Genomic DNA, 15,022 nt, shown 5'->3' on the forward strand with positions numbered 1-15,022 from the left:
CCCACATTCTCCCTCCTGAATTGGATATATCTGGCAACAACACAAAACCACACTTGGTAGAGAACAGCAGCTGAAATCCATTGGGGATTCTCTGTGGGAGAATACAAAATAGGTGTCCAATTTGCTTAGGGGGAATATATAGATTCAAAGTGCTAAGGGAGCAAACAGCCATTACCTAATCTACTCTCATGTGCAAAATATAGATAGTCAGGATCACCTTCATGGAATATTTTTTCATCTTTGCAGCTGTCTTTACACATTGCAAAAATACAGAACAGGCTACGGCGTGAAGCAACACATATATCTTTTGCAATTTATACAGGTCAAGTTCTCAAGACAAGGCTGCTGGAAAGGTGAAGACAATGGTATGTCTAAAAGGCCCTTTGAGTACCCACAGAAAAGTATAAGCAGGCCCATTTCTTTCTCAGAAGTTCTTTACATCTCACACAACATCTATCCTGCACTGTAACTTTGTAATGCGCAGAACCAAGTCCTTCAGCTCTGAATACAGGTCTAAATAGAGAAGACACCCCCTCGCAGAGAGCTCAGCGAGAACAGAGATAAACAACAGTGGGAAACACTGGACAGATCAACATAAGAACTTTACAACCAACCAACAAAATAGTAAATGCTGACAGAACAGCTTTAGGTTGGTTGTAGAAGGTACATCTAAGGATGAAATCAAAAGCAGAGTATCACAGCTACACCATGGGGACAGGGAGGACAAGATGTCAACATTTCCTGAGCCCATAGTGCACCGAGAGGAGACAGGCAAAGTGGAATTCACAGAGCTTCTTTGAGGTGACACAGCCCAAAAGGTCTTGAAGCAACTGGACTCTGCAGCCCAATGGCCCCATTCATTGTATTCATTTTGTTGAATCTTGCCTTTTCTGGCATTGCTTGTTATTTTGGTTTTTACGAACATAGTGGTTTTATCTGAATCTTCAGCATTACAAAGGTCTCTGCTGCTGGGCTTGCTGAGCTGCCCCAAGGAGAGCAGAAACTGCTGCATCCATAGTGTCTGCAGCAGAGCAGCACTGCAGGGCTCCCCACCCTAAGCCACAGAACACCACTGTATTTAGCTCCTCAAGGCCAGGTTGATACTTGGTTTCGCTTTCAAGGCAGAACTGTTTGAGAAGAAGCAGGGCATCCAGCTAAAGAGGTTACTCCTTGTCTCACAGGTAAAATGGCTAAGCAGGTTTACCCAGGCAATGTTAATTGTTGCTTACACCTTCAAAGAGTTACTCTGCTGCTTCACCTACAGACTCCATTCCCAAGTGAAACATTAATATAAAGGTAAACAAATATTAATGTAAATTTACATGTGTGAATATAGCATATAAAAGTGGAGAGAAAACAGAGAAAAACAGCCTACAGATCTTGGAAAGAGTTCACTACAAAGGCCTTTGAGTGCTCGATTACAGCAGACACGGTCCATTGTCTGCAGGTGGATTATACAGGCTTGTGGGTGAACCATGCCACAGGTACAAACATCCCTACAGTGGCTCTGGGCCAAGCCATTTAGGTCAGCCAAGTCTTATTAGCTTAAGTGCAGCATCATGTTAATGACCTGGCTGCCAGATCAGTGCAGGGATTCCTGCAGCAGCCTTCCTGGTATAGCCAGTTTTCCTGGGATGCAATTATCCCCAGCAGCACAGTAGTGCCACAGGGGAAATCCCTAGTTAATGGGGAGGACACCACCACAAAGATGCAGTTATGTTGCTTCTCGAGTCAAGCTGCTTTATTTTTCCATGATGTTAAGGCTAAAGAAAACCGAAAAAGCCTCTTCAGTCTTGATATGCTGGAGACCAAAATGGAGAGGCTTGTCCTGTCTTCTAGAGAAACTGGGATCAAGAAACAAAGTCCTCCACATATTTCTAAACGTTCCTGTTATTTCAAACTAGAAGAGTCATTGTGTTCCTGCCATACATTGGTCCATATTGCCTAAATTTGAATTTCCACTGCCTATTACACATTTGAACTTTTAGCTCATTACTAAGAAATCCATTAGTCAAGAACTCCATGGGTAAATTCCCTCCTGATAGCTTTTTCTAGGCAGTTTCTCATTTGATACTTCCCATAATCTTCATGTCTTCAACAAAAATTACTTGTTAGAGCTACCCAAAATAAATTACTGGTTTAGATATGAAACTTACTGCATCTCTTTTAGGCAGAAATAAATAACTTTAACAAATAAAACTCTGACTAACACAGCACAGGCTATCTTTTGAACACCCATATTATATTTAATATCTTAATCTCCATCTCCAAGGATTTTTCTTTTTTTAAACCTTCACTAATGATCACAAAACTGGTATTATAGGATTATAGTTCTAGGAATTTTTTTTGTAAACATTTTGTAAAATGTTTTATACATTTCTTCTAATATATATCAAGATTTGGTAGAATTTATAGAATAAAAAATCACTAAAGATTTGGTAAAATTTATGGATAAAAAAATCTTTGCTCCAAAATTCTTAATTACATATAGCATTACTTTCAGCATACTGAGACAGAGATTAGTTAAGAGTCTCCTGCCTGAAGGGAATATATTAAGCTTTTCAAATTTCACTTCAGCTTTGATATGTTCATTTCCATTTCCTCATCTCTGTTAGCCATCCTGGAGTCATATCTGTTTTCAGATATTTCCCTATTCATAACAATGTTTCCCTCGCCCAAGATCCCTTTTTAAACTATGTTTCTCTTGGTTCTTCACCATTTGAAGGCTTTTCTTATAATGCAAATTTCACCATGGATGGACAGTGTCCAAAGGACTCAGCTGAAATGTATCAATTAAGAAAAATGCCTAAGAAGATCCTCCCATGGTAATGAAAAAATATTTAAACCTTTCTATATCATTTCAGTCCATGAACTACCTATGGACCTTAGCTCTCCTAACATGCCTCCTCACTCTGTCAAAGTAACATTCCTATGGAACCTATCACTCTCTACATCTCCATTTCTTTGAACTTCTTTTGCAGATTTTTACAAACCTGCTTGCTCTGGCCATAACTGATGCGGAATCTCCAGTCACATGATCAGATTTTGATATTCATCTCTTTTTACCTGCAGCTAATTCTGCTTTATTTCTCTAGTTTCTTAGCCTTCTCATCTCTTTCTCTTGTGACTCTATATGCCTTTTTTCCTAGAACTACAGCTTCTGGCAGAACCTCCATTTGTTTTTGCATGAAATAAGATGTTTCAACTCTGACCAGTAGCAAGAGAAATGAAACCCCAACTGCCTTACCTTTGTAATTGCCAACACTATGTTCTCCAGGCTCACCCTCCTCACTCAGACTGTTCTCCATATCCTCTTCTTTGGAAGATAATTGAAAATTTGAAATTATTTGTGCAGCCTTGTTTCTCCATCAATGTCCAGTTACTCTCAACTTTCTAGCTTTCAGATGTTCTCCTCAGTTAGGTCTACCAGCTGGCATTTCCTAACGAATTATTTCACGTCTGCTGTTTACACGTAAATAAATTAATTTTCCAAGTCATGTGCTGCTCTGTTTAAAAGTAAAAATTTTCATGTACACCATATTTTGGGAGAACTCTGTTCCAGAAAAGCCATAAAATGCCCAAACATTTGAAACTGCAAATAAAAGTTCCACAACAGACAAACTTGCTAACCTAGATCTGCAGAGAACATCTTCCTTACCCAGCATAAGTTACATACTAACCTCCCTTACCTTATGCTCCACTTGCCAGCTCCTTCCCTTGCTGGGCTGCTCTGCCTGCGAATGCCTGGCTCCCGAGCAGACTGCAAGGTATGACTGACAGCATCAGTTTCAGCTGATGTCACTCACCACGTCAGAATGCAAATCAGACAGCTCTTCTCATTCAATCATCCCTCACTGAGGGGGATGAGTACAACTTCCTGGTTTTGCCCAGTGAAAAACAAGCATTAGTTTATTCAGCTAAAAACAAGGCCAGAAAAGGCCCTAAATACCTCTGCCTTCATCATGTCTTTGTTCAGAAGGTACTCAGAGCAGTGTGCCTAAATTTTTCTTAGCCTCCCACTTGCTACCAATGTGCTTTCAGAAGGTGTTCTGGGTGCTCTTTACACCCGTCACTCCAGCTTTAGCTTTCCAACCCGCATCCTTCCTTGCCCAGGCAACACTTCTATATTGCCCTTGGCCATTCATACCACTCCCACCTTCCTGATGCTTCCTGCTTGTGTTTAAGCTCCAAATACCGTTCCATGCTCATGCTTGTTTGCCTCCTACCATTTTTGTTTGCCTTCCTTGATGTTGTGATGGACTATATGTGCTTCAAACTGGCTATCCTGGAAAATCAGCATCTTTACCTTCCAGGAGAGTCTCCCATGAAATCCTGCCAAGTAGATCCCTGAAGAAGTGCAAATGTCCTCTCCTGAAACTTAAGAAAAACCCTAGAAGGTACCTTCCAATTTTGAAATACCACAGCTGTTTCCACCATATTTTTCCTCCAAGAACCTGGAGATACTTCCCTACTAATGCTGCAAAAAACCTGCGCTGAACAGCAGCACTCATCAAACTAGTCTGGAAAACAAAGTGCTGTATTAAAATATCAGGGTAAAAGCAACAGAGACAAAAGCTGAAGACCTTTGCTGTTTAGGTGGTACGTAGTCCATAGCTGAATTATTAAATGAATTAACATTCCTGTGTTACGTCCAGGGAAGAGTGAGGTAACATAAACCTTGTTGTCCTGACACTCGAGAACAATGTTCTGCTACCAAACATTACCCTTACAAACAAATAAACAAAAAAATTTTGCATGCTGATGTTTGCATAGGGCCATATCACTGGGCAGAGAGCTACAGAACATACTACTTCTTAGTAAGAACATCAGACACCACTGGTGTACAAGTAAAGCAACTGAGGCACTCAAAGCACCAGCTACATCTCCACAAAACATGGACAAGCGGTCCCAGACCTACGTATGTTTCCTCAAGAGTGAAAATGTGAAATATAAGAAGGAGGCACCTATAAACCCCAAATGAGCTACTTATTAATTTCTTTGCATTTTTTCCTTAATTCTTTCTCCTGACATCTACTATTTCCTCCTATTTCAATATAGAAAGAGCCATCACTGTCTGACATCACTTGATAGAATTGACGAAGAAAATCAAGTTATTGGCCGCAGGCCACAGGGACCTAAGAAGTCAGGTTGGAAGATCACTCAAAGAATCAAGAGAGAGATTACTTCTTCTAGAACTTCTCACCTGTTCTTTCTCTAAATTCATCAGTACCAAAGACAGAGTCAGGAAATCTTAATGAGATCATTAATGAGATCTTAATGAAATCAATGTCCTTCAATCTAAGAGAAAGTAAAAACTGCCCAAAAATCTCTAAACAGAAATGCTATTTATCCACAAAGATTGTACCAACATGCAGTTCATACCCCCATAGAAGCCTTTTGGCAGATTTTGGAAGAGAAAGGCATGAAAAGGAATCACACTGTGAGAATACACATGAATAAAGCTCAAGAGTTTGAGCCTGGGCAGTAATAACTATGTGAGAAACTCTTCCAAAGGCAAGTTCTGGCCTTACAACCTGGTTTATGTGCATAGATGTTCAGATGCTGGAGGAACAAAAAATACTTGTCCAGATAATTCATGATAATACATATCCCTGATACTTCTACTGCCACCTGAAATCACTCAACTGATTATCACTCACCCTGTTACTCAACAAACACATATCAAGCCTCAAAAAGTTTAATTCTAACTTAAAAATTGGGAATAAAAAGCAGGTAGTAGGTTCAAGCTTCCAAGCCATACTCAAGTCACATTAGAATACCAACACAGCTTTCAATAAAGCCTCTTTCTTACAAGCTCGTGGGACAGCACAATGCTTCTCCAATGCATTACCTGAGTCTCCAGCCCTTTCAAAGCATAAACATTCCTAAATAGTCATACTGTTGCGGTCTGATGGCTCTCTCCTAACTTATCCTCTAAGAATCACTCTTGGCAGCCCTTTCTGGTCCCTTCCAGGACAGAGAAGAAGAGCTCCTCCTCTTCTGTACTTGTGCTTTCAGCCAGACACTAGGTTCCACAGTTTGTTGCAGCCCTCAGAAGCTCTTAGTCTGTAGTTTCACCTACAACTCCTACTTCCCTGCAGTCCAAAGCGTCACTATTGCTCCTAATTCATACAGTCAAGCCCTACACTGAATCAAGCACTCTTATCCCTCTTTCTCCCCCAACCACGTAATTTCCCCAAAGATAAGTTTTCTAATTCATCACACCAGCACCTCTGAGCACCCACCTCAGTGAAGCACTGAATTCCTGAACAACTGATCTTGGGTCAAAACAAGAGAACTTGCTATGTTAAATAAGGAGGCCTAAGGGACTGATCTGTGCAACCTCTGCCACAGACCTCGCAAAGATGAAACAGCAAAGTGGTATCAGATCATCTTGAATGCCAACGTAGATTAGAAAAGTGCTTACCTATCACTTGGTATTAATCTGTTGCATGAAGTTGAGGGAGGCATCCTGTCTTACAGTGCAGTAATTACAGTATACCTACACATGCAGTGAATAACTTTTCACACAACCCTCACTCTCCTCCCTTATGCAGAAGAGACATACACACTTTAATTACTTTCTATGAGTTGTCTTTATATTTCAGTATCAAGAGTTCCATCAGTTTCCCAGGTATTTGTTCTTGCAAACTCCGCAGCCTGTTCCAAAGCTTAGAAAAAAATTAATTAGGCTAAAATTAAGATTCTTTAATTATACTCCTACCTGTAAAACTAGTACATGCTTTCATGATATTTCATTTCAAAACACAAAACTTAAAACCTTATCTGAGAACATCTACATTCCCAACATTACTGCAAAAGCAAAATATGTCGAAAACATTGAGAGAGCAACTGATAGAAAGAATTTCCTTTCTCCGAGATTAAAAGCATTGAGACTCACTTTTCACAAGCATTACTGCTGAATGACTAATGCCATCTATCCCATGATGACATTCATTTGAAAACAAATGTGAATATGAATTGTTCTTCATTAGCACAGATATCTTAAAAACTCTGTGATAGGGGCAGCTTATAAAGCAGAATGTAAACCCCCATTGTTTCCATAGGCATTTTTCTCTTTTCTATGCTGGAGTAGTGCCTAACATGAAGAGAACCTGCCTCCAACAGAGCTTTAGCTATTACATAAACAAATCACTATAGGATAGTGTATTCCTTGTCAAGATTTGAAGGCTGCAACCATGCTGTGCTATTTATCCAGCAATTCTGGCATTATGGGATGGCTTAACTATATATGCAGTGGGACCCTTTCAATGAGTGATCCCACTGGACACAGACAGAGCTTATTCGGGTGCTCAGCCCTGGTGGTCCTCTTGGACTTCTGACGAACATGGTCACTCCTTAAGCTGGACTCCTCTGCTGCCAAGGAACCCTGTGTTTGCTGCAGGCATGAGTGGATCTGAAAGAGAACTCTGGTATCACATCTCTTCCCTCCTAGGTCGATTATTCTGCAGAACAGACAATAATTTACCTCACTGCAGCCAGCTGTTCTGCCCTGCCTGAGCCAACACCATCCTGCCTGCAGCAGCTGCAGAGGGTGAAGACCCCAGCCCCGAGCAAAGGGCAGTGCCAGCCTCAGCCAGTTGGATCCCCCAGCACACCATCAGCACCTCCAGCTTCCACAGCACAGTCCTGATTCATGCTGGCTGAGCTCAGAGTTTATTTTTAAAATACCGATACTGAGGGTCACTTTCTCCTTGCTTCAATCCACCACGAGTAACATTACAAGAAAAGTCACGCAGAAGTGATTATTTGGGGAATTCTGCTTTCATGCTTTTAATTCAGTATCCTCTCTAAACAGAAAAATTCCTCTGATCTTTTCTTTGAAAACATTAAACACAAATTCTGACATTTCATCTTTCAAACCCTGCAGAAGGATCTCTCACATATGTATGAAGACAGACAGATGAACAACAGGAAAGTTGTTGTCCCAAAAGCTCTTATAGTACCTCAGGGATAAAAATAACTTATTTATATATAACTCATATATAAGTTACATAATTTATATATAACTTATATATAATTTGCTTATTACAAACAAAATAATCTGAACATAGAACGTAGTTTACCTCTTTCACAATTTATTTTTCCTTATGTGTTTTGATTCAAAGCCTCAATATTTGTTGGCTTGGGAGGCATATGCCATACCTGTGGCTACCAATGCAGCAACCTCACAAAGAAAAGTATTTGAAGAATTTCTTTATTTTTGGAACTGACTTTTAAAACAAAGACACTAGTTCTTATCAAAACCAGTTTCAGTAAAAGGTGAATCAGTCTTGAATTTATGGTATTACTGCAGTCTTCTCTGAACATATTTCCTATTTTTCCAAATAAAACTCCTGACTAATTAAAACAAAAACATATTGGAAAAGGAGTGGGGAACATACATGGGGTTCCTGATATTGCTATTTAATTCTGGACAAACCTGCTGAGGCATACTCATCAGTAAAGATGAAAACACTACAAAAATGACCCCCAACATAACAGTCTTATGTGGACTTTCAAAACTGGGAAAATTATGACATTTGTTTTCTTTTTACTTAAGAAGAACCTGCCATAGAGTGCCAGCAGAATTGAATATGAAACCTTAAATACAGATATCCTAAAGGTGAATACATGCATATAGGAGAGACATGCAATAAAATGCAAACTGATATTTGAATAAGGAAGCTAAGGGCACAGAACACAGACTTACAGACACCTAGTTAAGGTGGAAAACACTCTACAGCTCAGTCAATGTGTGAGACCAGGAGCACCAAGTCAGGTGAGCACACAGCAGGCCTAAGGAGAGGAGCTCTGCCTATACCTGTGGTGGCCAGGATGCATCCAGTGGAGAACAACACTTTGCATCCTCAGCCCTTCATGGCAGCTTCACAGCTGGCCCCAGTTGAAGCTGGGTAACAGCTCCTAGAACTAATCCAGAACCAGAGCCTGCACTGGGATGCCAGGGCTGTCCACGCTGTTGGGCAGGGGGCAGTGCACCAGCTCTTGGCAGAGGTTCCCGTATACCTCCTCTCTGGTGTACTCCAAGTCTAGGGACTTCATAAGCAGCAGCTTTTACAACAGAACCTGCAGTGTGTGGTACTGCAATGAAACAGTCCTGGAAATGTATAAATTCTACACCTGCAACATACTCCATTGAAGTGTTCAATTATCAGTTATTATTAACTAGAACAAGGATAACTGATTTTACTAGTAAGAAATAATTACAAGATTTTGGCTTCCTAAAGAGAAATCTATTTTTAAGTAAGACTTTTGACTTCTGCTTTTCCTTTTCATGAAGGCATGGCTTTTCTCCTACAGGGAAGAAACCTGGAATAGACATTAGAAATATATGCAGGATATTAAACACAGAGCACAATAAACAATTCTGACTCCAGAAATCTCATGGAACTTTTGTTCTTACCAACAGGCTCTAAATTCACAGCTAAAGTGGAGTGAGTTCAAAACTGCATGCCCCTCAGTTCAACTGCACCCCCATTGGATTTTAGTGTGTACTTGTTATGTCAGATTAATGTCGGGATATATCCAATGAGCCTAAATTTATTAAACAAATGTGATTTTTTTCAGATAATGCTGTGATATAATGACTCAGTTTTCAGCATTTCAAAGAACAACTACACATTACTTACACCCTACAGTATGAAAAGTCAAGATGGACTATTTGTTCTGACTTCTGCATGTTAGTTCTTTGATGTTCTATAATCTCCTTTCTTCTAAGTTTGTTTTCACCTGAACAAAGCCTAAGACTGGAAGACCCCAGTGTGAAAAGAAAGAGATGCATTTCCTTTAAGATTATATCAGTGAGTAGAGAGATCCACTAGAGTCCTTAAAATGAAACTGCTGCTTTTTCCAGCATGAAGATTCCCCTGCTGAGACAGGTTCCTTACAACAGAGCGCCAGTGTAAACCACCAGAGTCATCAAAGACTGGACCCTGGCCACCACCTGTTCCTGGCCAGCTTCACTGCCACTACCACACCATGGTCAATACAGGAATTTGTGCAGCTTCACAGAGAAGCAGCTTGAGAAAAAGATTTGGGTTTAAACCATTTTTTTGTTTGTTTTTACTTGGGGGTGGTTTTACCCCATGCCAGTTCCTCAGTGCAATTTACTTCCTGGCTTCAAAATCATTCGTGCAGGCTCAATGCAAGGTGTAAGAGGAAATGACAAGTGGTCCAAACCTAGCACCTCTCTCTACAGACGCGCAGCTTAAGCTAATGAAACTGTACCTCCACTGACTTCCAAATGCCCATCTGCTACATCATACCTGGAAATATCTGGATTCATACCGTCAAGTCCTTACTGGCCTCTGCAAAAGGAATCTACAACAAAACAAACCAAAACCAAAACACACAACCAACCAACCAACCAACCAACCAATAAACAAAACCACCAGAAAATTAAACCTAAATATATGATACATCCAGCCCCAAGCAATTTCTGGGTATACATCCACATCTAACTTGCTGAGACCCTCTACATCATATGACACCAAACACCAATGCCTATATTTCTCTCCTATTTCTCTCAGGATTGAGTAGCAAGCTTATAGAACTATCCCCTACTCATCTTAGATCTGAAAAAGTAGTGTACAATAACATTCTAGCTGCATTTTACCCTCTTGCAGAGAAATTTGCTATGAGTTAGGATCTGAAGATTCCCTGAGGGAACTTTCATTGACAAAAACTGCTTCCAAAGTCTGGACAAACCACCATGACCTTGGCAGGCAGCAACCCAACTGCTACAGGTCTGAGGTCCACTACAGCTGTGAGGTCCCTCGATCTGCTGCAAGCACTAGTCACAAACCCAATTTGTGTACTAGCTCTGTGCACAATGCTCTCCAAAAAGAGAGGTCCCATGGACTTCTACCTTGGAGCTGCCTTGGAAGAAAATGAGACAATGCTCAGTTGTGCACCCAGATGGCTGGAGCCTTGACACCTGTAGCTATATTGACTAAACTCTCCTTCACCATAACCATTTTTCACAAGCAGAATGAGCAGGTTTGCAGTTTGATTTTTGTGCATTGAGTCCATATAAGCCACTTCCTAGAATAGTGCTAAAATAAGTGGTTTACAGAGGCTTTTACTTCCTTCCCTGCCCTGTATTGTTCTCTGCCATAAACATGTCACAGAAGAAAAATTTGGATAACTCTCTGAACCTGAAAGCAACTTTCCCCGAAAAACTCTGCAGGGAAGAGCCTAGGGTATTATAAAAGTTAGAGTGATAATACAGAAAAAAAAAATAGAAAAACAGTATCAATTTTTTGTTATGTATCTCAAAGAACAGAAACCAGTTGGACTTTCCTGACACCTTTGTGCTTCTTGAGCCTTCTTGGGCTCATGAATATCATCAAGGACTCTCATTAGCTGGCTTTCAGAAAAAAAAATGTATTGCAGGAGTGCCTGCTTTAGGTTTGTTTGTTGGTTTGTTTGTTTACTGGATACTGCCAGGTTTATAAAAGAGTGGCTGTTGTCAAGATATTGACTTTCCAGAGCTCATGCTCTCCTTCAGATCAGACATAATTTAAGTTCTGCACTCAAAAGGACATCAGAAACTGTAAGTGGTGTTTAAAAAGCCAATGAAAATGTGCTCCATCAATCTGGTGACCTCATGAAATGAAGGAAAAAAGCTCCATCATGAGGAGAAGTTTTAAAAAGAAGCCTTCTTTAGCTCTATTTCACCAAAAAGGCATACTGAACTTTGAAGCCTATGATGATGCCTGCAGGAGTACACAACCTTGAGATTTTGGAGTTCAGTCAGGTTGGTGTTCCCAGACAGACTTGAGAGGCAAGAGCAGATAGTTTAGACATCGCCAAGGACCACTTGTCTCTCTTTTGGCAATGCAGGGTCTCCCAGACACTGTTCAACAATATGGGAAAAGGACACCAACTCAGATGAGTTTTTATTTTTATTAGAGCTGAAATATAGAATTAGTTCCTTAAGCCCAACATGAAAAGTTGGCATCGTGAATCTAATCTTTGCCACATGTGAACAGAGAAGCCAAGTCTCTCGTAGTTACTGGTGTGACAGACAGCAAAAATAAACTCACTTGTGTGGTAGACTATAACAAAAGGACAGGGCAATAATAATTTTTCAATGCAGGTGTTTACCCTACTTCCTGTCTGGAAGCAGCTGGCAAGCTGTGAAGTCTCTACACTGCTTTATCTCCTTAACATAACTTTGATATGAGATGGGAATTAGATTAAGAAAAATTAATGTTAAACGCAAATTTCAACAGATTTTAACAGCTAGTAACCCTCAGCAGCTTTGATTCTCAGTAAAAAGCTCTTTTGGCTTAACATAAGATGCAGTTTTTCATTTTGGCAGCTTTTTCTCTGATCTGAACACAAGCATCTCACGAAGTCTTATCTTCCAGTGTACAACCCCAGGTCAAAAAAAGCTTTGTCGTTTTTGTTTTTGTTTCTGTTTTAAACAGAAATGCAGAAAAAATTCTTTTGCATTTTCAAGCCTCATGGCTATCTTGACAAACCCAAGCTTGTAGATTCATCAATTACCAACTGAGTCTCACACCTCACCGCAGTTCTTATTGTTGGCTGAAGCAGAAGTTGGTTCCTTCTGAGGACAAACTTCACCACGTGTCCTCTCACACACACCTTCCATCTGACTTTGACAAAACTAAACTCACAAAACTCCATATTACACTTTCAAAAGAAGGAATTACCTTTAAATGATGATAAACCGATGTAGGTAAAGGTGCATTTTCCAATCTGGTGAGCTATAATTCAACTGTCAGAGTGCAAATTAACATCGGTCTGTTCCAGAAACACTCACCTCATGCCGTGACACCTGACTTTACTCTTATCCCACTGCCATTACCTCCTAAAACCTACCAGCTGGTCCGGCTTTAAACAATTCCAAAAGCGGAATTTGCTGTCGAATATCTGATTTGAGGTTTTTGGAAACTCCAGTCTAAAGTTAGGGTTGGTTGGTTTGATTGGTTGTTTTTTTGTTGTTATCCTACTTGAATTTTGATCATTACACAAATCTTTCTTAAAACAATTCAGATCGCAAACAAAATACCTCAGCCTCCTGCCCAAGCTTTGCCCTTTTTTCTGGGAACAATTTTCATTGCCAGCAAATCTTCCCTCAATTCTATCGTTTTTCATGCCGCGGGATAAAAGCAACACCCCAGTGCTCCCCGCCGGTTGAGCGGAGCCCGCGCCCTGCGGCCGCGCTCACAGCCCCGCTTCCCCTGGCCTGGCCCCACGGGTCCCGCCGGCCCTCGCCCGCCGCCCGCTCACCTCCGGGCTCCGCCGCGCCCCGAGAGCGGCCCCTGCGCGCCCGGGCGGAGTGAGTCGGCGGCAGCGGGCCCAGGCACGGCTTCGCTCTGCTCCCCGCCGGCCGCGGCCCTGCCCCACCCTGCCGTGCCCGGCTCAGAGCGGCCGCGCGGGGAGAGCTCGGCTCGGAGGACCCGGGGCTCTTTCAGCGGAATTGCAGCTGCTCTTTACACGGAAAAACATTAGTTAAAGTAATGCATAGTATTTCAGCCGAAACAAGGACAAAGTGTTCCTTCTGTGGACCACGGCTTTGGAATCAGCTGTATGTATTTTAAGGCCGGAAAAAAACACCCTTAAGATGATCTATTCTGTCCTGTTTTACGCAGGCCAAAAAAATTTCCACTCCGTCATTCTTGCTCTCAAGCCTTGGGAGAGCAGATCCTGTTTGCTGTTCCTGTGCTATAATGCATTCTTGGAGCACTTAAGGCTGTTCCTTTGTCTCACTGAAATGCTGCCCTTCAGCTCTTTCTTGCCAGATTTTTCTAAAGCTGTAGTCAGCACAGTTATGATGAGCATAGTTATAAATACCTTTGCAGACAGAAATGTGAACAATTTTAAACAAACACGGTGACTTGCAAATAGTTTTCTCGCTTACCCATTTGGGTCCATCTGCTCCATTCCCAGTAGGCAGTGCACAATCTAGCTGCTGGTAAAGGGGTGGCTTGTGACAGTCTCTGTTACAGTAGCCAGGTTGCCACAGTGTATCAGAGAATATAGCTGCGGAGTACTGGGGCCCTGGAGTTACAATCCTGCCAGGAAACTCTGGCCTCAGGGGACCCCGGTGCTCCTACAAGCAGGTGGTTGTCCAGTATCTCCTTGTGTGGCATCACTGAAACCAACTTAAAACAGTGCTTGATCTGCAATGCCTGTATTTATAAAGCCAGTTTTTCTGGGGCTGATCCAAAGCCCACTGATGTGAACAAAAACTCCCACTGACGTCCAATGGATTGGGCTTTCCATGAGCAAAAGTCTGCTTGTTTCAGTGTGTGCAATAGATGGAACAAAAACATCTAAGACCCCTGGAGCAAAGGAAGGTGCTCAGGTGTTGTTTACCTTTTATTTCTGTAGGATTCTCTGTCACTCTTTTAGTTACAGAGGCGTTACCCAAGTCTTCCCACTCAGGAGGACCATCTCTGCATCCTCATCAGAGGGTCCCCAGCACACAGACCTGCGGCAGCACTACAACCCAGCACAAACCTGCCAGGCTCCTCACAGCAAAGCGACTCAGAACACAGAGCCTTGGTGAGAAGTCTTAACCCTGCATGCCTCAGCAGTCCATAATGATAAATCATGGTAAGTTTAGAATTACAAGTGCTGAATACTGCTACTCAATCCCTCTGCAGAATGCTACCTTCAAGCCATGAAAGATGTCTTTTTGGGATCTGTACCTTGAGACATCCAAATGAGTCTGAAGGACAAAGATGGGCACAGTCTCTTACCTATCAGGTTTGTTCAATACTTCATGAAACAATTAGGATATGAGGTATTTTAAAATCACTTATCATTTTAGAATATGGACTGCTAAACCCCTGTTGGATTAGTATCTATGTGACAATATATTTATGAGTATACACAAGTTTATAAAAATGTAATCATTTGTCCAGCAGATGCTTACTGTGAACAGGATGATATTGTATTGGGAGGTCAAACAAGTCCTCTAATTAGAGTCCATGAGAATGTTACCCTCTGAAACCCTGTTCAGTGA

The 15,022-nt window shown here is 41.4% G+C and overlaps 1 protein-coding gene across 3 annotated transcripts in view; it reads right to left on the bottom strand.

The window, feature by feature from the left end:
* Window positions 1–15,022, bottom strand: part of LOC310920233 (ceramide synthase 4-like) — a 44,882-nt gene that overhangs the window by 27,331 nt on the left and 2,529 nt on the right. The window contains exon 1 of one of the 3 annotated variants that reach the window (XM_083880074.1): window positions 13,913–14,005. The exons of 1 other annotated variant lie outside the window; for it this stretch is intronic. In XM_083880074.1, coding sequence (XP_083736200.1) covers window positions 13,913–13,935 — 23 coding nt within the window. In that variant the 5' untranslated portion in view covers window positions 13,936–14,005. Of the gene's footprint in view, window positions 1–13,281; window positions 13,360–13,912; window positions 14,006–15,022 lie in introns of those variants that run through there. One more of the 3 variants, XM_083880075.1, reaches the window with a different exon arrangement.

The sequence above is a fragment of the Zosterops lateralis genome (genome assembly GCF_965231275.1).
Source record: "Zosterops lateralis genome assembly, chromosome: 29".
NCBI lineage: Eukaryota > Metazoa > Chordata > Aves > Passeriformes > Zosteropidae > Zosterops > Zosterops lateralis.